This window comes from Dunckerocampus dactyliophorus, chromosome 16, assembly GCF_027744805.1.
Source record: "Dunckerocampus dactyliophorus isolate RoL2022-P2 chromosome 16, RoL_Ddac_1.1, whole genome shotgun sequence".
Classification (NCBI taxonomy): Eukaryota; Metazoa; Chordata; class Actinopteri; order Syngnathiformes; family Syngnathidae; genus Dunckerocampus; species Dunckerocampus dactyliophorus.
In genome coordinates this window covers 14098579-14123607 of record NC_072834.1, presented here as the reverse complement: position 1 = coordinate 14123607, position 25029 = coordinate 14098579, and the positions used below count along the sequence as shown (strand labels likewise).

At 45.5% G+C, this 25029-nt stretch overlaps 3 protein-coding genes, 1 long non-coding RNA gene and 3 other non-coding genes across 10 annotated transcripts; 2 read left to right on the top strand and 5 right to left on the bottom strand.

Moving 5' to 3' along the window:
- The first annotated feature begins 171 nt into the window (after positions 1-171).
- nsrp1 (nuclear speckle splicing regulatory protein 1) lies at positions 172-2498 on the top strand. 2 transcript variants are annotated; one of them, XM_054754458.1, is made up of 7 exons: positions 172-242; positions 695-785; positions 873-929; positions 1037-1165; positions 1242-1449; positions 1571-1673; positions 1746-2498. In XM_054754458.1, the coding sequence occupies exons 1-7, from the start codon at positions 223-225 to the stop codon at positions 2371-2373; spliced, it is 1236 nt and encodes a 411-aa protein (XP_054610433.1). In that variant the 5' UTR covers positions 172-222; the 3' UTR covers positions 2374-2498. The 2 variants fall into 2 exon arrangements, with proteins under 2 accessions (XP_054610433.1, XP_054610434.1); XM_054754459.1 differs by lacking the exon at positions 172-242 and adding an exon at positions 420-593.
- Positions 2499-2877: 379 nt separating this feature from the next.
- On the bottom strand, positions 2878-4533 carry LOC129168805 (uncharacterized). Its single transcript, XR_008566337.1, has 5 exons — positions 4269-4533; positions 3767-3810; positions 3513-3582; positions 3217-3334; positions 2878-3027 (listed from the first exon to the last, which is right to left on the bottom strand). It is a non-coding gene; the product is annotated as an uncharacterized LOC129168805 (long non-coding RNA).
- On the bottom strand, positions 3097-3170 carry LOC129169604 (small nucleolar RNA SNORD65). Its single transcript, XR_008566450.1, has one exon. It is a non-coding gene; the product is annotated as a small nucleolar RNA SNORD65 (small nucleolar RNA).
- LOC129169605 (small nucleolar RNA SNORD65) lies at positions 3400-3473 on the bottom strand. The gene has a single exon (XR_008566451.1). It is a non-coding gene; the product is annotated as a small nucleolar RNA SNORD65 (small nucleolar RNA).
- Positions 3656-3732, bottom strand: LOC129169609 (small nucleolar RNA SNORD49). Its single transcript, XR_008566454.1, has one exon. It is a non-coding gene; the product is annotated as a small nucleolar RNA SNORD49 (small nucleolar RNA).
- A 470-nt stretch (positions 4534-5003) lies between the features above and the next one.
- On the top strand, positions 5004-11427 carry rab34b (RAB34, member RAS oncogene family b). Of its 2 annotated transcripts, XM_054754469.1 has the most exons (11): positions 5004-5147; positions 5377-5489; positions 5558-5649; positions 5996-6061; positions 6784-6885; positions 7005-7069; positions 7144-7195; positions 9091-9172; positions 10441-10531; positions 10609-10716; positions 11275-11427. In XM_054754469.1, the coding sequence occupies exons 2-11, from the start codon at positions 5442-5444 to the stop codon at positions 11334-11336; spliced, it is 768 nt and encodes a 255-aa protein (XP_054610444.1). In that variant the 5' UTR covers positions 5004-5147; positions 5377-5441; the 3' UTR covers positions 11337-11427. The 2 variants fall into 2 exon arrangements, with proteins under 2 accessions (XP_054610444.1, XP_054610445.1); XM_054754470.1 differs by lacking the exon at positions 5996-6061.
- A 590-nt stretch (positions 11428-12017) lies between these two features.
- supt6h (SPT6 homolog, histone chaperone and transcription elongation factor) lies at positions 12018-24874 on the bottom strand. 2 transcript variants are annotated; one of them, XM_054754421.1, is made up of 37 exons: positions 24708-24874; positions 23846-23955; positions 23590-23766; positions 23447-23520; positions 23189-23369; positions 23025-23106; positions 22674-22929; positions 21824-21925; positions 21636-21749; positions 21462-21551; positions 21028-21170; positions 20781-20926; positions 20536-20643; positions 20180-20460; positions 19930-20084; positions 19619-19814; positions 18894-19033; positions 18354-18471; positions 18198-18274; positions 17912-18047; positions 17676-17813; positions 17141-17308; positions 16935-17062; positions 16646-16853; positions 16428-16575; positions 16176-16318; positions 15960-16100; positions 15690-15885; positions 15466-15611; positions 15292-15384; positions 15095-15208; positions 14874-14998; positions 13496-13608; positions 13181-13264; positions 12922-13100; positions 12595-12845; positions 12018-12508 (listed from the first exon to the last, which is right to left on the bottom strand). In XM_054754421.1, exons 2-37 carry the CDS (start codon positions 23943-23945, stop codon positions 12310-12312), a joined length of 5250 nt encoding a protein of 1749 aa, XP_054610396.1. In that variant the 5' UTR covers positions 23946-23955; positions 24708-24874; the 3' UTR covers positions 12018-12309. The 2 variants fall into 2 exon arrangements, with proteins under 2 accessions (XP_054610396.1, XP_054610397.1); XM_054754422.1 differs by having other exon boundaries at positions 24717-24850.
- Between the last annotated feature and the right edge of the window lie 155 nt (positions 24875-25029).

Here is a 25029-nt window from a genome sequence, read left to right as displayed (position 1 = left end):
TTTCTATTTTTGCTAGTGGATAACCAATGTCACTTTCGCTACAATTTAAAAAAAACGTGTCAACAACTAAAAATATGATCAAATGCTGTTTATAATTATTTATTTGTTATGTGTTGCATTAATATCCTCATTAAGGCATGAATATAACTATTGACGGAAAGAATCAAACACTGTGACGAATCTGCTGCAAGCCCTCACCACCAGTACCACAGGCAAACAAAGATGGCGGTCCCTGGTAAACAGTAAGTGGCTAACATGCTAAGTTTTCTATATAGTTTGTGTTTTTAAAAGATTGGAATACCTGATTTGATTCGTGTGGTTGTTCGTTATGATGTTGCTTTAACAGCGGCTATGTGGCATATTCGAACACATTAAACTGCGCGGATTGTCGGTTGCTGCTCAACAAGCTAGTTAGCTAAATAGCTAACGATGTACCGAAGGTAAACTGAGAAGACTTCTCTATTTCTGCTCGTTAAAGGCTTGTTCCACGTGAACTTCAAGTTCCTTTTCACAAACGTGTGGTTATATTTGAAACGGAGAATTGCCAAAACTTGAAAGCTGGAATCGTGTTTGCAGAATCGTCATCAAAACAAGTAACAATCCATTCAAAACGTTTTAGTGGCGTATTGCCTGTCAGCCAAGTACTTGCACATGGACTCCTGGAATGGTTTCTAAAGGAGCTTCTTTTCCTCAGGTACGGGCTGATCTTGCCGCAGAAAAAAGGACTAATAAAGGCAACGAGCCTGAAGAAACACTGTGTGTTTGGCGATGACTCTGATGATGAGGTGGATCACGAGCACGCTTCAGTAAACCCACGCATGCACGTGTGGTTATTATTTTGCAATAACGCATAAATGCATGTATTTAATCAGACTTCCGTTGGTGAGAGTCTGCAAAAAGAAGCAGCCAAGAAGAAGACGATGAGGCAGGTGAGAGGAAAATGTACTCTGTGTTTGATTCTGTTGTGATGTGTTTGTGATTCTGTTGTGATGTGTTTGTGGCTGACATGCATGTGATGCTCAATGCGTGTTTGCAGACACAGCTGGAGATGAAGAAGGCGTTGGAGCAGGACAGCACAGTGTACGACTATGACGCCGTGTACGATGACATCCAACAGCAGAGGTTGGACAACAGCAAGAAAGTTCTGTCGGAAGCAGAGAAGCGGGTAATGTCTTGGCTGAAAGAAGTCTGTCAGCCTGCACAATTCTCTTTCTACTCTCATTGTTATTGTCTCCGTGCAGCCAAAATACATCCACCAGCTCATGAAGGCGGTAGAAAACCGCAAGAAGGAGCAGGAGCGCAGGGAGGAGAGGAAGATCCAGAAGGAGCGTGAGGCAGAAGGGGAGCAGTTTGCCGACAAGGAGGCGTACGTGACGTCTGCCTACAAGCTGAAGCTGCAGGAGCAGAAGGAGGAGGAGGAGCGTGAGAAGAGGGAGGCCGCCATCGAAGGTTAGAAAATATGACAAGTGGACTAGAAATGCATGTGGTCATCCATCTGTGTGGACACTTGTGATGTCTACAGTATATGCTACTGTCATGTTTATTACAACCAATACATTTTTGTTCTCAGCTGCTTTGGACGTGAGGAAGCAAAAAGACCTGAGCGGCTTCTACCGGCACCTTCTGAATCAGACCGTAGGAGAGGAGGCCATCCCGGATCGCTCTGCTAACAAGTACGTGTCGTCCCTTAAACACAATAGTCGTGCAATAAGTGTTACTGATGCTTTGTCTGTGCCGCCTAACAGAAGTCAAAGCTCAGAGGATCCAAAAATTCCAGAAGCATCACAAACAAGTTGCAACAACACGTTGAGTCCAGGAAGTGACTGTGAGGACGGCCGTGAGGAGAAACACGGATTCAGCAAGCCAGCCACCGCCGCCTCATCACATTCCAAACGCCATTACAGACAGAGGTCACCTTCCTCAGGCAGCAGCGATGATGAAAGGGAGCGGGACCGACGCAAGAAGAGAGAACGAGAGACGGACAAGCGACGCAGCCAGAGAAGAGATGAAGACAGAGACAGCCGGAGCCACGGCAGCAGGCGGGACGCAGAGCGGCAAGACCGACGCAAGGAGAGAAGCAGTAAAGACAGAGAGAGGGAAAAGGAGGAGAGGAGGAGGAGCAGGAATTCAGAGAAAGATGAGAGGAAAGACAAAGGTGAAGGGGAGGAGAGAAGGATGAAGGATGAAGAGGACAGAAAGATGGACGAGGAGGATGCAGACAAGAATAAAGAAGTGAAGAATGAAGGTGAGAAGGTGAACAAGTTTGCTAAACGTTCTACTGAGCAGACGCTGAGCTCAGCTAGAGATCGATACCTTGCTCGACAGATAGCTCGCTCCGCCTCCAAGACCTACATAGAGCGCGAGGAAGACTGACCAGCTCAATGTGTGTGTACACGACCTCCAGCCGCACTCTAAATAATGGCCTGCTTTCCAAGTCTATGTTCATGTGGAAAAAAAAATCATGTAAATACAAGCTAAAATAAAGACTTAGACCATCACTGATTGAGGTCTTTGAAATTGTGTAGTCAAGTGTGTCCAAAGCGTGGGCTGGAGGTCATTTTTGCCCCATTTCTCCTCTGCATAGTGTAGATAGTGCTATTTGTTTTGTTCAGGTCTCAGCCCATCTACACTAGGTTCTGAATTGCGTTTTCTGTATGCAACATTCACTGAAGGTGAGGGCATGGACACCCGTTTTCAGGTCTCTATCATTTAAGATTACTAAACTATCGAAGTCAAAGCAGGAGAGTAAGAAGTTAACTTGTTAGGCTGCATGTTAATGCATTTCATATTCTGTGCCAACTTGTCTAGTTTTGATACTTTCCTAGCCCAGGAGGCTCATGCAATGCTCCCCCAGATATAAGATTTCACAGAATGACAAGACCATGTGACTTATAAAGGCAAATTAGAAAGGGCAGCATTAATTTCCCCAAGTTTTATTTAAAAACACAGTAACATATATACAGTGGAGACCGATCTTGGCTCTTAACATTTCCTTCCTCATCAAAAAGGCAGCCGCCAGATCCAAATCTGCAGAGGAAAACATTCCACATTAAAAGTCAGCTAATAAGTCAACAACACTTGGCACATTTAATTAGTGTTCAGAAAACCAATGATCACCACTGAACAATCTGACGGTAATTCCAGCTGTTTCAGTTTAGATTTCATCATAACAAAAAACAAAAAAAAAAGTCCATGTCCATCTCTGGTGACAGTCACCTGGTGAATGTTAGGTGCATACGACTGATCCCGAAGCCATCCATCCAGCTTCTTCCACTTATTCGGGTCGCAGGGGCAGCAGTCTCACAGTAGGGAAGGCCAAACTTTGTCGGGAAACCTTGAGAGGGGAAAAAGTTAACTCCCCAAAAAGGCTTGATGTGTTTTAATGTTCACATCTTCACTGTTCAGAAAACCAATGATCACCACTGAACAATCTGACGGTAATTCCAGCTTTTTCAGTTTAGATTTCATCACCACAAAAAACACTTAATTTTTTTAAAACTGCTCTGGCGTACCTCAGACTGAGCCCATCTAGGTCTGAAACACTCCTAGAAGTGGAATACATTCAGCAGCGGTGTATGGGACCTGTTGGGAACAAAAGGGTGAACATTTCAAAGGAAAGCATACAAGGGTAGTTAAGAGTGATGATGCCACGAAGACTCAGAAATGTGATCAAGAAACATCGTCAGTTGTCGCATCAGACGGCACTTCCTATTCACAGTTTTCATCATTGACAACTTTTACACTTCATTTATGGAAAAAAACTCACAAGAGCAGAAGGGGATGTCAACCAGTCTGACTTGCAACATTCATCTGTAAGAAAAAAACATTTACTTTATCACCACACTGTCTCAATGGCTAAGCAAATCATTTTGTGTATTTGTAATGTAGGAAGTAGAGGAGGAGTGTCCAAGCATTTTACAGAGTGCCATAAAGGATGTTTTGTAAATTAAACGATGCTAAAATAAATCCAATGCAAGGAAACACATGCTAAACCATCTGAGCAAATCTTACGTGTCACAGGCGACAGCAAATTCGAATCATAAAATATCTAAAACTGAATTTTAGACAGGTACAACAAATTAAGCCAGTTATTATACACTGGTTCAATAAAGAAAAAGGTAAACTTTGTATTTCCTACACACTGAAATATTCCAATAAAGTATTTTGATTGTAGGTCACATAACCCCAAACAGTATAAAATTGTAATTTATATATACACTGCATATACATATAGTGTATATAGTATACTAACAGTATAAGACACTTACAATTTAGTCATTTGACCAATCTTTAAGTCCACGTGGCTGCTTGTTCCAAGGCTTCCATTACAGTAATGTTGAACTTTCGTAACCAAACTTGACGATTTAAGTCCAAAACTACACTGTAACGTTGGACTAACATTTCGTTTCAAAAGGCTAGACGCAAGACACTAAATAGAATGAGGTTGACTTTGGTCTTTTTGATGATTGACTCCCTTGGAACACTCAAGCTGCGCCGGCGTTGAAAGAACGAAACATGTAGAACACAGTCTTTATATAGCTTGAGTCGCAGAAACATGACGTCAGAGAAGAATTTGTCACTCATTGGTATTTTGTCGCCCCCTACTGTCCCTGTACTGTGTGGAAGAATTAGAGAGGAAGTCATTTAAAGTTTGAACTGTGACGTAAATTTTTGTACGAAATAATTTTGTAAATATGTATTTTGACGTTATAGATACTATGGTTACAGGGAGATAATTAAAGATGTATTTCTGTGTATTTCGTTTTTTGTGTAACAATCGTGTTTGAGACACTTGAATACAATTTAAACGAACAATCATAATAATAATTAGTCGACACGATTTAATAAACTCATGACAATCTAATGGCATATCTTAAAAACAATAGTCTTTATGGGGGTTTGCGTGTAGAAATATACGACCATGTTAAAAAACACTCACTGGTGCTGCTGTACTCATAGCAGACACACAGAGGCGCTGTTTGCTTGCTGCCCGCCACAACTTAGTTGAAGTTAATTACGAGAAAAAAAAGTCTGCTGACTTTATTTTTTTTCTCAGTTGCTCAGCGTTCGTTTTGTCGACAGACACTGAAACATCTCATCTCCATCTGGAATAACTTTACATCTTTTAAAACAGCCTGCATCTTCAAGTGAGCTTAACATGTTTATTTATGCACAATATTGTTGTTACTGCATGTTCTGTTTCTATGAATTAACGTTGTTGCTGAAGAGCCTCTTTTATACTTTATACACCTATGTCTGATTTTAATTTGACTTTTGGGCCACTGAGTTACCTTGTTGACATTCAGTAAATTGATTGAGGTAAATAATGTGACGAATGAAGCAGCAACAGTGTGACATTTACGTCTTGTTTTGAAGAAAAACTCCTGTAGACTCGATCCATCTTGACACGCCTGCGTGTGCGTGCGTGCACGAGTGCCTCCATGTTGCCTCCGGCGAAGAATGACAGGATCATCACACACCTCCCCAAGGTGAGGCACGCAGCAACCGCCGTGGTGACCGCCGTGTCGCTCAATGTTCTTCTGCACGCTGACCGCAGTGCTTCAGTCCCCGAGCGGCGCTGCACACCAAAGACGTCTTCCATCCCGACGTGAAGGCCGCGTGTCGTGACCACAGGGAGGATGCCGTCAGGTGAGGTCAAGGGTAGAACGCCTGTCCGTCAAATAGTCACATGAAGGTGTCAGCTGACCACCACAGCAGCTTGCATGACTTCAGTCATCCTCTCTGAGCGTCATAAACATAATGAAATGAAACAAAGCGAAGTGTTTCCCCCAGGATTGCAATCTACAGTATTTGTAGGAGGGCTGTGGGGGCGGAGGGGGGTATCTGACATCATCATCTATTTGGCATCACATAGAGTGTCCAGGGAGAGCAGGTAGCACCAAATGTATTTGTGGTGAATGAATGTAAGGGACACACTGAAATTGATGAAGCGTCTCTGTTTCGACTCCCTGATTGAACTTTCTACACTTTGCAGCTTTAACGTGGCCAAAGTCATCGTGGTGGGCGACGTCTCTGTCGGGAAAACATGCTTGGTCAGCAGGTAAGACGCAGTAGCCACAGTAGCCAAAAGCCATGCTTGAGGAAAAGTATAGATATCTGCCAGGGATGGTGAAAGTTTCTTGTTGGAAAATGGCTTGTGTTGTCAAAAAAGTCACGCTGAACTTAAAAAAAAACCTGTTTATATCTGTAGCATTAAAAGCTAAACCTGGGCGACATAAGAAACTGAAGATGAGATGCTAAGAGATTGAGTTCAAACAGAAAAAAAGTTGGCATAAGTACTATACAACAGTGGTCCCCAACCCCCTGGGTCATTTGGCCGCACAGAAAGAAAAAATAATTTCTATTACTTCATTTTTTTATGTTTTATTTTGAAAAGTGGCCGGATTCTCTCTGTTAATCCGTCTGACTTGACGCATGTCCATTCTGTGTGTGCTAACTTTATCTCATGCCGCACAGATACAGTAGATGCGTTCACAGACTTAAATCGCAGAACTCAACAAAGGGAGCCGCAACAAGGATGCCGAAGAGCCGCATGCGGCTCTGGAGCTGTGGGTTGCCGACCCCTGGTTTCGGCATAGGTTGCGGTGCGTTCACGACTAGTTTGTGTTAGATTATGCATGCCACAAATTCTGAAGATTTCAAAGTATTCCTTGCGCGCTGGCACGCGGCCCTGCACAGTTTACACAAGCTTCATACCTGTTTACCACCAGTTTACTCATTGGCGTCAAGCGTGACGATATGAGTCATACATGTTCCTGGCAGGTTCTGCAGGGGCGCCTTCGATAGGAACTACAAGGCCACCATCGGTGTGGACTTTCAGATGGAGCGCTTCGAGGTGCTCGGCGTCCCCTTCAGTTTGCAGCTGTGAGTATGACGGAGGACGCTCGTCGTCGTTATCATCATCATCATCATCGTCTCGCGATAAAGAGGGGGTAGCTGAGCACCGAGCCACCCCCTCCACTCCATTTTTGAAACTGTTCCAGGTGGGACACGGCAGGCCAGGAGCGCTTCAAGTGCATCGCCTCCACGTACTACAGAGGAGCTCAAGGTCAGGTCTCCAAAGTAAAAGCACATAACCGTCAAGCGGACGGAGACCAACTGTCCCTTCTTTGTGTCCTCCAGCCATCATTGTGGTGTTTGACTTGAGCAGAGCCAGCTCCTTAGTGCACGCCAGGTAACGCAAACACCTTTTGTGTCCGATGACACGTTTCACTGACACGCCGGGACATTGTTTCATATCGGGGGTGTCCAAACTGCATACAGAAAAAGTCAAATATGCGGGGCCCGTGCTATTATATTGAGAAAACGTCGAAATCTATCAAAAACATGTTTAAAACTATAAAACATGTTGTGGTTATTTATTTGGCAAATCAACGCATGCAACAAAATAGTCATTTTTCTAAAACAATAACTTTGGTATTGGTAATGGTTTCATTCATTTTGGACATGAATACTAGTGGCACCTGAGTATATCACACAGTGCAGTTCACAGTTCCAAAAGTTCACAGTTGGGAGTATTTCCATATTTGGCTATAAATAATAGTCCTGATGGCCTGATCGGGCTGGAACCTTCAGCGTTTCCTGGGGCGGTTTGCATCTGAGTGCGAAGCTTCTGGGGTGAGACTCAGTACCTCTAAATCGGACGCCATGGTTCTCAGTCGGAAAAGAGTGAGGTCCTGCCCCAGGTGGAGGAGTTCAAGTATACAGCGTTTGCCGTGCTGGACTGTTGTGGTGATGAGAGCTGAGCCGGAAGGCAAAGCTCTGAATTTACCTCCCCATCTATGTTCCCACCCTCACCTGTGGTCATGAGCTTTGGGTTGTGACCGAAAGAACGAGATTACCGATCCAAGCAGCTGAAATTAGTTTACTTTGGAGAGCAATAGGGTGAGGAGCTCAGTCATCCGGGAGGAGCTCAGAGTAGAGCCGCTGCTCCTTGACATCGAGAGGAGCCAGTTGAGGTGGCTCGGGCATCTAGTCCGGATGCCTCGCTGGTGAGGTGTTCTGGGCATGCCCAGCCCGAAGAAGGCCCCGGGACAGACCTAGGACACACTGGAGGGATTATGTCTCACAGCTGGCCTAGGAACGCCTTGGTGTCCTCTCGGTGGAGCCGGAGGAGGTGGCTGGGGACCGGTAAGTCTTCCTTACTGAGACTGCTGCCCTCGTGACCCGGACCCGGATAAGCAGGAGAAAAGGGATGGATGGAATTCTTATTCTTCAATAGTAATTATTACAATTATATTTATAAAATATATTAATTAAAAATAATATAATGAAACAATAATAAAATAATTATTTTCAATAAAATGTATTTTTGTTAATACTTTTGGGTGTCTGTAAGGAATTAAGTGGATTTACATTATTAATATCGTTATTTACTCTTCATTCTACATCACATTACCTTAACACTGCATGGAGTCAGCCATGTCATATGATATGCAAGAGTGAAAAAAGTTGTCCTCCCATTCTGTATGGAAGCGGTAAGTTTTGGACTTCTTACTTTGGCCTTCTTCCCCACTCCGTTTGAAACCTCTTCTTAAGTTTAGAAAAAAATAAACTGGAGCCTAACTAGTTAGCTCGCTAGCATGCTATGCTTAAAGCCGTCTCTTGCGTCCCTGCAGGGATCCCGTAGCTTGCGGAATAGCGTGTAAAGGTGACTATCAGGGTGTCATCAGGGCTCTAATAATGGTAAAACACTTCATTAGAAAGTCATTTAGAGTTTTTTTTTTAAGTATTGAAGACAGGAAGCTCTTCTGTAGTACTATACGTGTTGAATTGTGCAATATGAACATGTGATGTACTTCTATGTAACCTAGTTATGCCTATCCATATAAAGCAAACCATTACCGTTACCATGCTTTGCTAACTTTTTCTTTCCTGTTCCATATAATGTTCTGAAGTGGGCTTAAAGTCTTTAATCGTATGATTTAAATGTGCGGCGATGCAATAAAAATATCGAGCTGCAGGACGCAAACAGCCCCCCCGGCCCACTTTGGACACCCCTGGTTGGACACCCCCTAGTATTGAAAAGAATTTAATGTTAATGAGCACGTGACTACACTGTGTTTGTAGGCAGTGGCTGGAGGACGCAATGAGGGAGAACGACCCCTCCAGCGTTCTACTCTTCCTTGTGGGCACCAAGAAAGACCTCAGTGTGAGTGGAAATGATGCAAAACCGTATAAAGAAGTGCGGACCGAGGGTCATTTTCTGGACCACAGCTTGTTTTTTTTTTATTTAAAATGAAACCAAAAAACAACAGCAAAAAGAGCGAGAGACCTGGAATGTTGTTGGTAATAACACGAAGAATAGGCTATGACACCTGTAACACAACGTTCTGTCTTGAAATATATACAGTCATACGGCCTATTATTAGTCACAAAATATGCATACTGAAGCAAATTTGATTTATTTTTGCTTAAATTAAGCATTTTCAAGTGTAAAAATGACTATACATATAGTATACCTGTATGTGGCATTCAGGAGACTCATTCAAAGACGCTGTGAATGATATGTAGTATTTAGTTACTGTAATGTTTTGTGGGACACGCAAACACTAGATTTGATCGCCACAACAACAGACCTGCAGGTTTGAATGATCTCACAACAGGCGCACCCATCCATCCACTCGTCTTCTTCCGCTTATCCGAGGTCGGGTTGCGGGGACAGCAGCCTAAGCACTCTCCCCAGCTACTTCATCCAGCTCCTCCCAGCAGATCCCAAGGCGTTCCCAGGCCATTTGAGAGACACTGTCTCACATTGTCTTACCCATCAGAGGTACCCTCCCCAGGGAGGCGCCCGAGCCACCTCATCTGGCTTCTCTCAGTGCGGAGGAGCAACAATTCTCCTTTGAGTTTGTCCTGGAGGACAGTGCTTCTCAACTTATCTCTAACAGAGAGCCCAGGCTAATTTCGGCCCAGGCACAATAATCCCAATTAAAAATCCCTAATAAAAACACAGGCTACTGTTGTTGCAGTTACCCATGCCACTTTAAAACTCAACTCTAAGCCTGCCACTCAGTTCCCCTCAGGAACACATTAACAGTGACACACACGAGCATAAGTCTTATTTATATCTTATGGTCTATTATGTCTACTATATTGGGTAATATGGGTGTAAATGTGACTATAGGGGTGTTATTTAATGCCTAGAGGGCTCTATCCATCCATCTTCTATGCCACTTATCCTCACCAGGGTGAGGACTCTCAAAATATTTGATTTATAAAGAAGGAATCCTACTTCGTGGAAATTCACTCATCACGGTTGGGTCTGGAACACCACTGTAGGTTTTTTATGAAATGAAAAATAGGCACTGGTTTTGACTCCTTGGCTATAAGGTTAAGAAACTGCAGTAGTTTTATTGAAAAATGCACATGATATAGAGCTGCACTGGGGCAGAACGTCTTGTGTTTTGTCCTCCTCAGTCCCCTGAGCTGCTGGCTGACGTGGAGCAGGAAGCCATCAGACTCTCAGAGGAAATCAGGGCGGAGTACTGGGCCGTTTCTGCAAAGTCAGGTGGGGCACGCTCACAGTGAATTTTAGCATTTAAAAAAAAATGTCTAAATGGACCACTTTTGTGCTGACTGCCTCAGGGGACGGCATCACAGATTTTTTCCTGCGTGTGGCCTCTTTGACCTTTGAGGCCAACGTCCTGTCTGAGCTGGAGAAAGGCAGCTCCAGGAGCGCGGGGGACATCATCAGTGAGTGTTCACAAGAATGTGCTGTTGGAAATAACACGGTTTGCCGAAATTGGCATAAAAAATAGTTTTTCCTGCTGAGATTGATATCGGCACGCAGGAGAGACCTCATCAAACAGCGCCGTGCGCTACAGCAGCAAAGCTTGCTAGCTCAGTATTACCGCAGGCTAGAAGTTTCACCTTCAGACTGTAAATATGCAATTTGCAATGGGTGTTAAACGCTATTTATGTGAGTATGCAGGGAGTAAGGTGTCTTCCTTTAATACTTCTAAATCTAATATCACACCACAGGAAGAATCACTTTACTCACAGCGTTAATGCAGCAAAATAGTAAGAGCCGATTGATGCTACTGAAAGAAACTACCCAGCTATGACCAGGAAGAGCTTCTGCCTTTATGGGTATTGTTTGATATCTGTATCAATAATGAAGTACTGGACAATATCGGTATATAAGTAAGAATATCGAGCATCGCTAGAAATAACTGTTGTCCAAATGTCACAGATGATGCTGTTGGTACGAGTGTATTACTGTATGAAATTGAGGCGTGTTTGTCCTGTCAGAGATCACAAGCAGCAAAGAAGACAAGCGCAGGCTTGCCAGGAGGAAGTCCAACTGCTGCTGACGAGAGAAGAGGAGCATCACAGCAAACGTGGACTCGTAAATGGACACGTAGCAGCTACCGTCATGTGTAAATATGATGAATAAAAAAAAATAATGAAAACGTTTACTGCCTTCCTGACTGGATTGTTGACTTCCTGCCGCCACTGGCGCGTCATGTGTCTCAGTGCAACTAATCTCATGACCTCATGACCAGCATGAGCGCGTTGCTCGGCGCTGACATCACGCGTCCCATCATGTGGGGACAAAAAAAAAAAAAGAGGGATTGTTTGAGGATGCCTGAGCTTCCTTTTCAGCGGCAGACACACAGTCTTTTGTCTGTCTCTCATCCAATAAAATAAAAATAAACACTTTAATTTCACAATTTGAACACTTTTATTAAAGGACCTATAGGAAGAAAAGGTCACAACCTCGTCCTTACTGCACGTATGGGCACGTGATGCTCGAGAGGCACGCACTACAAGCCACTGCTTGTGTTGCTACGGCAATATACACTTCATAAACGGCGTCTGTCACATGACATCAATAATAGCTTGTGATTGGATGTTAGACAGGAAGTCATGCATGACAGCCACAGTGCACTGCAGCAGTGTGAGATGATGTCATCCAACATGGATATGCTGTTTGTCCTCAGTATTGTGTGTGCACATGCACATGTGTGTCAAAGATGTGCAAGGCGGATGCATTTAGGTTAAAACAAAAAACAAACATGTCTTTAATTGGTTCCATACAAAGAGTCCAGGGAGTGGCTCCGCCCCTCACAGAGCAAACTAAAAGTGATTGACAGCTGGCCTGACATGCAGGTCCATATTTAGATGTCACTTCCTGTTTGAGAATACTGCTGTGACCAGATGATGAAATGTTTGACAGGTGTCATGATGGCAGACTGATGGAAGAGTCATGGGGGGTTAAGGTCTGGACAAGGAGGCGGGCTGCAGGTGGTGGTCGGGGGGGATGTGGACGCCCCCCTCAATGTCCTATCGATCCATCTCATCCAGGAGGGGTGTGGCGTCTCCGGCGATGGACATGGGCGTGCTCTCAATCATGGGGCTTGGTGACGGACGCGGCGTCATCCTCTGAGCTTTCTTACGCCCCTCGGCTTCTTTCTCTTTCAGCCACTGCTCCGCCATCTTGCCCCAATCCACCGCAGTGGAGCTGCTGCCGCTGCTGCTGGGCCTGAAGGAGGGACAGGGAGGAGGGTGTTAGTGCCATCTCGTGGACAGAAGAGGTTATGTGATTGACTCGGTGGTGGCTGCACACACTTTGGCTGCATCTGCTGCGGCGTCCGCCCTCGGGAGGACACAGAGGATGATGGCGTGCTGGAGGCGTGTCCGTGCTGGCTGCTGTGGGTGCGGTGGTTGTGGTGTGACGTATGGCCGCTGTGAGCGTGCGTTGACTGTGGAGTGGAGCCCGGGTACTGCGGTGTGCCGAGGGCCTGCTGGCTGGGCGTCGTGTACGAGTAGCTGGGTGTCATCATGGGCGTGGCCATAGGTTGCTGGGGCGTGGCAAACACCTGTGCAGGAGGAAGTGGAGACAGAAGTGCTACGTGTCACTACATGACTAAACTAACCACATTCAAGTGCACTCACATGATAGGCCGAGGAGCTCCCGCCGCCTCCCGTGCTGCCTCCACTGTAGCCGTACTGGCTGGAGCCCCACTGCGCCGGCGTGGCGTTGGGGTTCTGACCCTGGGCCGTGACCGCCGCAATGGCGTTGAACATCTGAGAGGTCATGTTGCGGGGGAGAGCGTTGACGGCTCGTGTCAGGTCTGAGGGGAAGGAAGGCCGCTGGTCAAACAGGACGGTTTGTGAGACAAAAAAGCAAAGGAAAGACAATGGCGGGACTGACCTGCGATGTTGATGTTGGCGGGCGTTGCGTTCAAAGATGCAGGCGTGCGTGTGCGGCTGCTGTTGCTGTTGGTGGGCGTGATGCCTTTGGACAGCAGAGATGAGTGTAAGCACATTTGAGCTTGTCTCATGAATCAACTCCTTCAACTAATCATTCATGAATGAACTGCGCACTCTGCCGGCTTGATAATTTCTTCATCATGGAGAAATTACTGACCAGAAGCACTTGTGGCTACAAAGTCAAATTCTACATGAACACTTTTAACTTGTATTAATCTAATGAACTGTCATAATGATGGAGGGACGGTGGTCATACCTGGCACAGGCTCTTGGTAGTGGTCCTTAAACCAGCGGAACAAGCCGTTGACTGTGGGAAAGATCTGTGAGCGGTACCTGAAGCCATCAGGCGTGATGGTCACGTACTCCACCCTGGGGATGAATAGAAAAAAAAAAGAAGACACATCAGTCCAACTGTGTGAGGGATATGTATGGACAACTGATTTCCCAGCAATTATACAGTATTGGGGAGTGGCCCATAGGAGTGTAATGGTGACTATAGGTTGTGTTATTTCATGTATACAGGACTCCAATGTTAACAACCGTATTTAGAAAGTCATAAACAAGTTTTCTGTGCTCTAACTATGCGAAAAATTCAATTTATTAACATTGAATCCTGTATCACGGAAATTAATTTAACACGGTCGGGTATGGAACCAATTAACCGCTATAAACGAGGGACGAAAACTGTATCGCGATAATAAATAAATTAATCAATCACACGATAAATGAAAATGAATTTGAACATAAGGTGCAGGCCTCCATATACCGCCATACGAATGTGTGTCTGTTTTACTCATCTCTCACCTCCAAACAGGCAGGATGAGGATTCACTCAGCACCAACACGCTTGTCAGTCATACAATTGGGTTGTCTCTGTGGGGGAGGCGGTGCCGCTAGCATATGCATATCCCAGCAATTCCAATGCTGGAATATTAATGAGCAATATGAGCCCATCGACACGAATGAGCCAGTTTGGCGAATTTATTCGTGAGTGGAAGCAAAAAAAGGCAACAAAATGAACTTGCTCATCTCATACATATCCACCTGACCCAGTTTTCCCATCTGGGGGGGGGGGAAGACCCCCCCCACACAAGATACAGAGCCTTCGTTCTGACAGTCTACACTCACTGAGATGTTTGATCAGCAAAGTAAATACAAATGGATCAGCGCAAAATGGTGTGGTTTCACAGCAGGTCATCGAAAAAGGAATGCTGCTCTTTAATACAGTTGAAAAGCTAAACAAATTACCTGTGAGCAAATACGTGTCACAAACTCCAATTTTGCAACTTAACAGAGCAAAAGATGACATGTTAAAGGAAAACTTGCATTATGATTTATTATTGCTGTTATATATTATCAGAACAGTAGTTTATTTGTTCTCAAAAAATGTTAACAATATTGTTTACCGTCAATTTGTGGGACAATAAACATTTCAAAAGGCACCTGCATTGCTTTGTAACTTGGTTAAAATTTTTTTTTGTTTGTCCGGTCATATTTTTTCATTGTACTTTCCTTAAAATTCATGTTAAATCCTGTTTTGTCTCGTTCTCGTGGACCCAATTTCATGCATCTCATCTCATGACACCAATATTCAGGGTAGATGCTCTCTCTCCATGGATACACTAAGAAGCTCACCGTGGTTTTCCACGAGGCTGATAGCCCAGTAGGAACTTTCCAGGCAGAGCTTTACAAGCAGACACAAAGTAAGGAATGAAGGTTGGCTTCTCCCTCTTGGTTCTGATCAGCAGCTCCTCCATTTTCTGTCAGCAAAACAACAAACACACAGGATCATCTTCTTTGGTACTCTTCGCAGCTTTACAAAGATAAGAAACATTATTTGGAAAGAGAGATCTTGCCTCCTTAGCTCCTCCGTTACAGTCTTGAAAGTACTTGTGGCCCAGCAGGTCCCGAGCAAAGGCGGCCATTGGTTGAATGAAGCGAGCTGTGATTTCATCCAGGTCTTCAAACTCCTGCACAGTGGAGGTAGCCATCAATAACATCAGGAATAGCCTACATGCCAACACGTCATCACGTCTTTATGGAGGTATCGTACTTCATTGTTGATCCACAGCGTGTGTCCTAAGCTGAAGGCGTTCTCTTTGCCTTCTTCTCTCACATCCACGTGCTGGTAGATGCCATCAGCCACCTGAGAGATAGCACACATGACGAAAAGTGTCAAGGATTTGAGACCACTATCTTGTTTTTGCACTTCATGTGTTCTTCTTACCTTCCAGGTAACGGTGAGGTGATTCTCTCCCTTGCTGCTGGGTCTGATGATCAGGTCTCCCTGGTCCAGGGTCTCCATCATCTTCTCAGCCTGGTTGAAGCTGATGTTGTGGAAGTTAGGGTGGGCAATGACACGCTTGATGTACGCTGTGGAGAGAAGGCACACATCAACTTCAGCAAAGAAGAGTCGCTAAAGACAGAGGTGGGCGTCCTCGTGTGACTGACGTGTCCGCTGCTGTTTTTTCTTCAGCTCCTCCTCATGCTTGTGGTCTTCAGCCTCGGCGTCAAAGTCGTAGTAGCTGTCTTTCGGCAGCTTCCACTCGTTGGCCTTGTCCGACAGGTCCGAGGTGCGACATGTGAGATCCACGCTGAACTTCTCAATGTCGATCTTCATGATGCGACAGTGAACCGTCATGCCCACCTGAGGGAGGAGATACGTTGAAAACATGCGAGAGTAGCAAAGCAAGGGAGAAACCAAAGATGACAATATCTCACCTTCACTCTCTCTTCAGGATGTTTCACCACTTTGTCACTCAGGAACTTGGTTGGAATAAAACCCTGAACGCCATTGTCCAACCTACTCCTCACCCCGATGGCCTGGCCGGGACAGGAGCCGCTGTCAAAGTGGTTCCACACCTGCAGAAAGAAAGACAGGATGTGACTTCACATAGAAGTTGACGTCGTGAGGAGAGAAGGTCAGGAGCCTGGTACCTCGCTGAGCTCCGGGAAGTTGTCCTGCTGGCAGAAGGGACACTGCCACAGACCTGTAGTGTCGTTACGAATGGCCTGGTCGTAGCTCTCCCCCTGGGGGCGCCGGTGAGCGATGCCGGTCACCACACTAGTGATTAGCTTGCCTGGACGTGAAAGGAGTGAAAAAACATGACATTCCATGTATATTTCACACGTATATGCACATATTTGACATGTGGGTACATATTTTTATATGATTGTGAGGTATCTTACCGATATAGAACGTCTCAGGAGTCTCCTTGGTGAGCAGGTTGAAGACCTCCTCAGTGTTGGGGACCCTATAGGGGACTCTCAGGTCTTTGTACCTGCAGCTCAGCTCAGCTCTAATGTCATACAGTGTGATGCCCTTGTTGCCGTAGCCCTACAGACAAGACATACATGAGGATCCAACACACAATGCACCTGGGGTGGGGTGGGAACATGCTATGGACCTGTCTCTCCAGCTCCTCAGCAAATGCGTCCAGGTCCAGGTCTTTGAGACGCTCCGGGTTCTCCAAGATCTCTTCCAGGGCGCCCGAAGGGTTGGCGTCCTCAGCAGATTCGTCGTACTCCAGCGCGTCCACGGCCATCTTGCGAGCCCAGTCGTACGTCTCAGGGTGAACACGAGAGCCATCCAGAACCTCAATATAGGAGTCGGTGCTGGAGTAAAACCATAAATAAAGACAGTGAGAACAGGCTGAGTGATGGAAACATCTCAAAGAGTGAAGACGAGATGCAGACCTGTCTCCAAGCGACGCCGTGTCAATCTTGATGAAACCAGCACAGTTGATGAACACTTTTGGGCCCATGTGACACATTGTGACCAGCTGGGTTCTGTTCTCCAGGCGGGTGTTGTTCTGCTTCAGAATCTGCAAAGAGGAGACAACCAAATAGGGACTGTTAGGTTTGTGAGGACCACGGGACGTCACCACCACACAAACACAAACCTTGAGCAGATGTGAGCCTTTTCTTGGTCCCAGACCACAAACATACTGGACCAGACTCTGAGTGTGTGGGTGGGCGATGGCCCGGTTCACATCCACGCCCACCTCGTTGACCCGATTGATGAATTCACAGTAAAGAGCTGAGAGCAGATCTTCCTTTACCACGTGTTCCTGAGAGGAAAGCAGCCACACTAACTCCTGCTGTTTGGGTCATGTTGGACCTTGTAGACACATTATAATGGGACTGTCTGTGAATGTAGCTTGTCATTACAACTCCTTACAGTAAATGCAGTAGGCATCGTAACGCTGCCTCTTAACACACTTCATATGCACCTGGTCTGCCAGAGAATATGAAGATGTAGCAGGACGGATCTGTATTGCCAACTTAGCGACTTTGGTGATATATTTAGCAAGTGTTCAGACCCCTCCAGATACTGTTAAAAAAAAAATCGACTTGCGACAAATCTATTGACATTTTCTGGTCTTTCTGGAGACTTAAATGAAAGCAATGTCCTACAGGTCTCCCTGTATGTCTTACTTGCAGCGGGTGCAGTTTGAGACAGATGATGTCCTCGTCTGAGCTGCAGACCTGAGCGTACTCTACCAGAGGGTCTTGGATCTTCCTGGCGATGGACACTGCCTGCCGCAGCAAGGGGGGGTAGTCCCTATAATCAGTCTGCGCAGAGCGAGAGCAGTGTATCAGGAAGGATACGAGTGACCAGTGGACTAAAAAAGGGACCAGTTTGGTTGTGTGACGTGAAATCAGGTGAGTACCTCAGACTTCTTGCTGTTCATGTAGAGTGTGCCCAGCTCATTGTCCACCAGCTCCACGCCGACAGCGGGCAGCGAGGACTCCTGCTCCAGCTCTCCAATTGTCCTCTTAATGTCCTCCATGATCATCTGGCCATCCCTGCACACACAAGCACATGACAGGCTCAAGTAGAAGACAAAACAACGGTGTTCAGGTGCATGCTAAAGTAGCATGAATGAAGGGCTTAAATGCATAGATAAACACCTACAGTAGTGTGAGGCGTGACGTAGTGTGACACAAATGTCTCACCTGCTTTCCCCCGCCACGGCAACCACATGAGGCTTCTTGTTTGCCAAAAACTTCTTTAGATTTTCAATGTCGTTGGCCTGTGGATGACACAAACAAGTGAGTGACTCCTCTCAAACACACTTTGTTGTGTGATGCTGTCCCACTTGCTCCTCAAACCTTCTTCTCACGCTCGTCCTCCCTGAAGGCGTTCCTCCTCTTCATGAAGTACGGCAAGCGCAGGAAGTCCACCACCTCGCCCTCGCCGTTAATCAGAGCACAGAAGACGGGCGTGTCTCTGTCAGGAAAACATGTACAGCGTTTTCCCTTTTAGTTTACAGCTTTGGGGTGGTGCTCATGCACAGCGCAGCCAACTCTAATGCGATCGCTCCTCCAAAGATTCATTTGGGGTGCACACATGCATGTGCATAGCATGTATTTGTCTGTGGGTTGTGATGGGTTGGGGTGATGAAACAGTCAAACACGAAAACACATGCAAGCAAGCAACGTAGCCGATTGTATTGCAATTGCTTCTCCACAGTTAAATATTTCTGTGTGGGTTTTTTTTGGGACAAAATCAAATATAATAGTAGATGATTGTTTACTTTTTATAACCTTTCTGTTTCTGTATTTTTATAGTTAAAGGCCATTACAACTGTAGATGACAACTTTTTTGTCACTACTTTTTAAGTGCTTTTTGGATGGAGAGGCGGAGTTTACCTGCTGGGTGCATACGCCACCCCGAGCACCCGAATGCCTTTCCCCTGACTCTCATCCATCAGGTCGTCATCTTCCTCAAGCTGCTGGTCTGGTCTGTAAGGAGCCACCTTCAACCAGTTGTACAGTCGACGACAGCACGACTGATGAAAAACAACAGTTTGTATTAGTCCACAACATGAAGTCCTAACATGTTTGTATTAAACACAGCTAGCCTATAAATTACTGCACAAATAATCCAAAAGGAGGTTGTTGGGTCTAACAAAAATACGACACACAGGCACACACAGACAGACATGAACAGCCACCTCGTTCATCACCACGCTGGTGGAGAAAAGTGTGCCTAGTAAGAGGAATGTCGATTTTGTCGATGTTGCAGCATTGCTGCTTGTCTTCTGGTTAAAATATGCTACAAAATATTTATCCCTTTTCTATACCGCTTGTCTTCATTAGAGTCACAGGTAAGCTAGACCCTATCCCAGCTGAATGCAGCAAAACACAAACTACGACTATAACTATTATTTATTTTTTTGGTTCATCCTATCAAGATATTATTGTTATTTTAGCCATGTATCGTATCGTATCGTATCGTGAGGTACCCTAAGATTCCCAGGCCTACTCCCAATACTTGATGTCGCCAGCCTCACCCAGACTCTACCTCCAGCGGCCTCCAGATAAATTGAGTTTGAGAACCTGCCATAGAGTGTTTACGTGCATATTTAATGTACCCGTATGATGCTCTCTTTGGCTTCAGTGAGGAGTTTGCTCTTGAGCTCCTTGGCCATCTGAGGGTAGAGGAACTGGTTGAGAGCTCTCTCGATGGCCAACGTGCGCTGCCTGTTCCACTCCTGCACCTGGTGACTGAACTCGTCACGGTAGTAGAACTGCTTGATCTCGTCGAAGTACGTCTGATCACCCGCGTACCTGAGAGAGGGTGGAGGAGCGAACGGAATTGCGCTTGTAAACGAGGGTCCACTCAGAGAATCTTTCTACTCTTCACTAAAAAACAGATCAGGACTTGTGCGCATGCTTGTCTCACCCTTTGACTCCAATGAGGTCAATGCAGATGTCAATGGACAGCAGTCCCTCGTCCTCAGCCAGACACATCTTCAAGAACTGATCTCCGTTCAGCTCTTTGACAGCCTTGTTCTTCAGGTACTTGAAGGAGTAGGCAAAGTGGGCCTCATCTATTTCCTGCAGAAGTCCAATAGACAGATGATAGTTTCAAATCCTGCTCGTCAGACCTTCAATGTTGATAGTGAGACAAAAAAAAAGAAAAAAAAAGAGACCTTTTTGCCCTTCTTGGTGGGCTTGATGTTGATCTTGGCCCTCTCCTGGAAGGTCTGCCGCAGCACGTGTCTGACCAGGGGTTCCCGAGCGATCTGCATGGCCACCATGTATCGGGTCCCTTCCAGAACTGTCTCCGGGCTAGGGAACTGGCTGCACACATAGTCCTTGGCCAGCTCCATGGGCTCGGCTGGGAACTGCTCGGTCTCGTGGCGCTGATAGCTGTCTCGCAGGTTCTCTCCAAACTGCTCAGGGGTCAAGCCAAACTTTTTGGCCAGGCCATCTGCCATGAGGAGAGATGATGATGATGATGATGAAGGTGCTGTCAAGTTCCACTTTGAAAAAATGATAAACGTACCGAGTCCTACACTCTGACAGATGCTGTACATGTCTCTGCGGGATGCCAACTTGAGGTCTGGACCTTTCTGCTCCTCTTCCTCTTCTACCTCCAACTCCTCCTCCTCACCTTGAAGGACAATTTCCACATGAAATATTTTACACATACTGTATATGCACAATGCAGAACACACATAGCGGCACGACAACCCTTTATGACACAGGATCGTGTGCAAAGAGCGCCAATGCCTTCTTCAAACTTCTCACCGTCTTCCGTGACTTCTTTGATCTTCCTGAGCCTCTTCTTGCTGGTCTTGGCAGCATTCTGCATCTTGGGAATGTCTCGGCCATAGTAGAGCAGGAAGTGGTTGTAGACGTCACCAAGCTCCTCCAGAGTCTGAACATCTTTCAGTCTACATCAAATTTTTCACGACTGTTACTGATGGTCTTCACACAGCAAGCACACTAAAATGTAACAGACAGGTGCTGGAAGTGCAGCACTAGCTGGACATACCTCTCCATGTCGGCCGTGTCTAGCGGACGGATTCCGTCAGCCAAAGGTTTGTCCGGGTCGGCAGAAATTTGCTCAAACTGGTAGGATTGCATCTTCTGAAAGAGGCGGGTGAGGTTCTGCTTGCGGGTCTTCAACTGAGTCCACTAGTGGAGGGAAAGTAGAAAAGGAATGCAACATTAAAGATAGTGGCTTGAGTTGAAGTGGTCTTTCAAGTTAATTTAAACTTTTTTCATACACCACGAGATTAAGTAATTATTTTAGGATAGCTTTAGATAGAATAGGTTCATACATTGCCCTTCATACAAAAAATGTATACAAGTGCCCCCACTGCATGCTTCAATATTTCTTTCTGAGGCCTTCAACAGAAAAATGTGGGCACCCTTGTCCTAGGGGAAACACTGGATTTAGGACTTTTGAGACAAAAACTAGGATACCTTTTCATCCCACTGCCACACCTTCCACAGGTCATTAATGTTCAGTTCTGGCTCCACATATTCTTTTCTGTAAAAGGCTATGAAGGGAACCTGAACAAAAAGACATTAAGTAAGCTCAGTGATCATACACGGTTTGCACTTTTCCACTGATATAGAAAAAGCCTGCAAACAAACCTCAAACTGTTGATTCCTCATGAAGTTGAGCGCCTCTTTGATTTTGGCGATGGTGCTGGGGCCTTTCCTGCTGAAGTTGGCTGTCGTCCCTCTGTCCAAATAATCTGTGCTCTCCTGTTCACAGAGAAGGCCGTTGAGAGAATCCATTCTGCACAAATCTACCTGTCCCAGAGGAAAACAGTTGCAACCTGAATGGAGATGGTGAGAGTGGAGAAGCCGTGTCTGAAGATCCACTCTGCCTCCTCTTCCAGCTCGTCATCCTCTGCTGGTTTGACTGGGATGGATCGCAACTGACAAAAAAAAACAAAACATCAGTGTGCACGAGGACTGTACGATGCTGGAAAAAAATATGAATCGCGATCACAAATCTATGCAATGATTTTTTTCCCCCCATTCAGACACACTCACGATGTATTACATTTTAAAGAAAACAGTTTTTTAAATTATCATCATCATCATTCTTATGATTAGACTGCTAATTGTCTTGTTCAGCTTTAAAGAAACTTCCAATGGTCCGTGAGAGTTGGCGCGAGACTTTCTTAACAGAAGTGGATAGGAAGACTGAAATCAATTAATTCATCAATCCTTCCACCTCCCACGAGCTGATGAATGGTCAGTGAGGCTCTCTGGGGGACGACAGGCAGAGTGAGGAGGAAGTGTCGGCTGTCATACCAACGACAGCAGCATGACTCCTTGAATAAAATGGAAGCGTTTGTTTTTGATGCAGCTCGTTTAGTAAAAATGTTTTAAATGGTCGGCAGTTAGAAATTAGATCACGTTAATGTGGATCAAATCACTTTAAAAGAATTTTTTTCTTCTGCAGTCCTTGTGCGTATGCGCACAGATAACCAATACAGATCGCAAATCTTGAAGAAATCCAACATCCAGAAAAAGAGGTTCCTCATTTACAAGTTACAGAGTTGTTTAAGTACCTTTTGTTAATCTAACACAATTTCAATAAAGTTAAACTGTATTGTAGGGAGCCGCCAGTATGACAAACACACAACGTAATTAAAAAAAAAACAAACAAGCGTCCACCTGGAACCTCTCGGGCATGTCCGTGGTGCGGATCTCGTTGTCCTGGTCGGTCATGTGACTACTCTCCAGCTCGCTAGGCTCGTAGATCTCAAAGATGCTCTTTCGCCCCTGCCTCCTCTTGGTCTGCTTCTTTGGCCGGTCCCAGCCCTCTTCATCCTGGTCCTCCTCCTCCTCCTCGCCCTGGTCGTAGGTGTCGGCGTCAAAGTCGGCAAAGTCAAAGTCGCCGCCAAAGATCTCCTGCGCCTCCTGCAGGGCTCTGCGGGAAGACACAAGGTTCAGATTAAGCTGCACCAGGTGGTGACAGAACGGAAAGACGCATGCCAAAGATTTACGCAAGGATGGAGGACTCACGCGTCCGTGTATCCAGAAAATTTCTTGCCCCTTTTCTTGGTGATGGGTTGTCCATCATCATCCACAATAAAGTCGTCTATGTCTGTGAAATGAAAGCACACAAGTCTGCATTGTTTAGACATATTCAATGAATATAGCTGAAAATAATGTTTCACTGTTCATACCCGACTCCTCGTCCTCTCCTTCCTCGTCATCCTCTGCTTGATGGAGGGGCTCGTGGACAGCCTCGCCTTCCTCCAGCTCGCCATCCCCGTCCCCGTGAAAGATCTCGTCTGCGATCAGGTCCTTCTCATCGTCATCTTCCTCGTCATCATCCAGTGTCTTCACACGGTCGTATTTTTTCTTCTGCGGGAGAACCCCATCACAACATCACCAGAAGAGCGTGCTAAAAGACACAAATGAAAGAAGAAAAGGATCCATACCCTCCTCTTGACTTTCACGCCTAAGTTTTCCTCAATGAGGTCAAGATCGTCATCATCCAGGTAGTCGTCGTAATCTTCAAGAAGGAAAACAGTTGGAAAGAGTCCAGCACATGAAAAACTTTACTGTCATGTAAGCAACTTACTTCGCTTTTTACGACGATGCCTCACTTCCTCCTCTGAGTCACTCCCTCCTCCACTTGCACTCTTCTTCCCATCGTCCTCCTCATCCTCTTCCTCCGGCTCCTCATCTCCATCATCGATGAGTCCGCGTAAATTGCCCTGCTCATCCTGATCCTCCGTGTTCTCCTCTTCCTCCTCATCTGCGGAGAAATGACAGATGAGCATGCAGCACACCACGCACATACCCACTCAGCCACGTGACATCATGTCAGGGCTCACCGTCGTCCTCCATGAACCTCTGTGTCTTCTTGGGCTTCAGGTCCTTCTCTTCAAACTCCTCCTCAGACTCCTCCGCCTCGCTGTCGATGAAGTCCGACATGACTGCACTCCTGTCGAGATGTGCACAATCCCAGCTGAGCAACATTGTCATCACCAGTATACACAACACCAGTCAAAAGCTTGCACACAAGTTTACACACTTGCTCATGTTATTGAATGAGACAGTGTGTCAAAACTATAGCCTGATACTATACATAATTAAATATGCTGTAAACGCTTATCTTACCAACTAAGCGGGACAATTGTATTCTAAATTACAACATAACAATAAGCTTTACAAATGTGAATGGATGGTATGAACTGATAAGCCGTAGAAAATCATCAGTAGCGCGCAATGACGCAATGCGCACACACTATCAACAACTGTCATTCGAGCACGTTGAATGCTTGCTTTTTGTAATTGGTGTTGCTAAAATGACTCTTCTAAAGGCTAACGCTAATCTCTTTTAAGCAAAATAACAATGAGACGACTACCTTATTTACCAATGCCTGATTAGCTAGTTAGCACGCTAGCAGCCATACATCAGCCTGCACTCTTTGCCACGTTAGTTTAACTAACATTTACATTATTATTTATCTGTCTGAATGTTACTTTTAACTAACATGAGCAACAAAATACACGGTAGTGGAGCCAAGGGCCTCGCAGCTAGATTCTCCCGCTAGCACTGTTGATGCAAAAGCGTAGCACAATATGTTAGCTTAGCATGAACTCAAACGACAACAACAGCCATCTGACTTATAACGCTACGATTGTTTTGTTAATAATAACACGACCGCGGACGAGCATCGAGATCGGACTTACACGTCTCACCACAGGATAATGTTCCTTCAATATGTACAGTAATTTGGTGGTTGTGCAGTGTTTAGAGTCGGGCTGTTGTACTTGTAAAAGATGGCCGAGCGGCGTGATGACAATTCCGGGATGCACTAACACTTCCAGCCACTTAAGCAGCACGACTATGCCCCCTGCTGTTTACTCTTTTACTATGCTGAATAAACCAAAAACATGCAAAATGTATACTGATCAATATTGTTGTCCCTTTGTTTAGAATTTCTATCATATCAAAATAAAAAATACAGGGAAGCGACTTTAGACTCAATTTTAATCTCCCACAGCAGATGCC

Excerpts from the sequence above, each read along its gene's own strand:
- supt6h (XM_054754421.1), bottom strand. The coding sequence starts at position 23,945 with ATGTCGGACTTCATCGACAGCGAGGCGGAGGAGTCTGAGGAGGAGTTT. Across the intron at positions 18,048-18,197 it reads GCCGTGGCGGGGGAAAGCAG|GGATGGCCAGATGATCATGG; the intron begins GTGAGACATTTG and ends TTGTGTGTGCAG. Across the intron at positions 16,101-16,175 it reads ACTTCCCGGAGCTCAGCGAG|GTGTGGAACCACTTTGACAG; the intron begins GTACCAGGCTCC and ends TTCTTTCTGCAG.
- rab34b (XM_054754469.1), top strand. The coding sequence starts at position 5,442 with ATGTTGCCTCCGGCGAAGAATGACAGGATCATCACACACCTCCCCAAG. Across the intron at positions 7,070-7,143 it reads GTACTACAGAGGAGCTCAAG|CCATCATTGTGGTGTTTGAC; the intron begins GTCAGGTCTCCA and ends TGTGTCCTCCAG. Across the intron at positions 10,532-10,608 it reads GGCCGTTTCTGCAAAGTCAG|GGGACGGCATCACAGATTTT; the intron begins GTGGGGCACGCT and ends TGACTGCCTCAG.
- nsrp1 (XM_054754458.1), top strand. The coding sequence starts at position 223 with ATGGCGGTCCCTGGTAAACA. Across the intron at positions 786-872 it reads GCGATGACTCTGATGATGAG|ACTTCCGTTGGTGAGAGTCT; the intron begins GTGGATCACGAG and ends GTATTTAATCAG. Across the intron at positions 1,450-1,570 it reads GAGGGAGGCCGCCATCGAAG|CTGCTTTGGACGTGAGGAAG; the intron begins GTTAGAAAATAT and ends TTTTGTTCTCAG.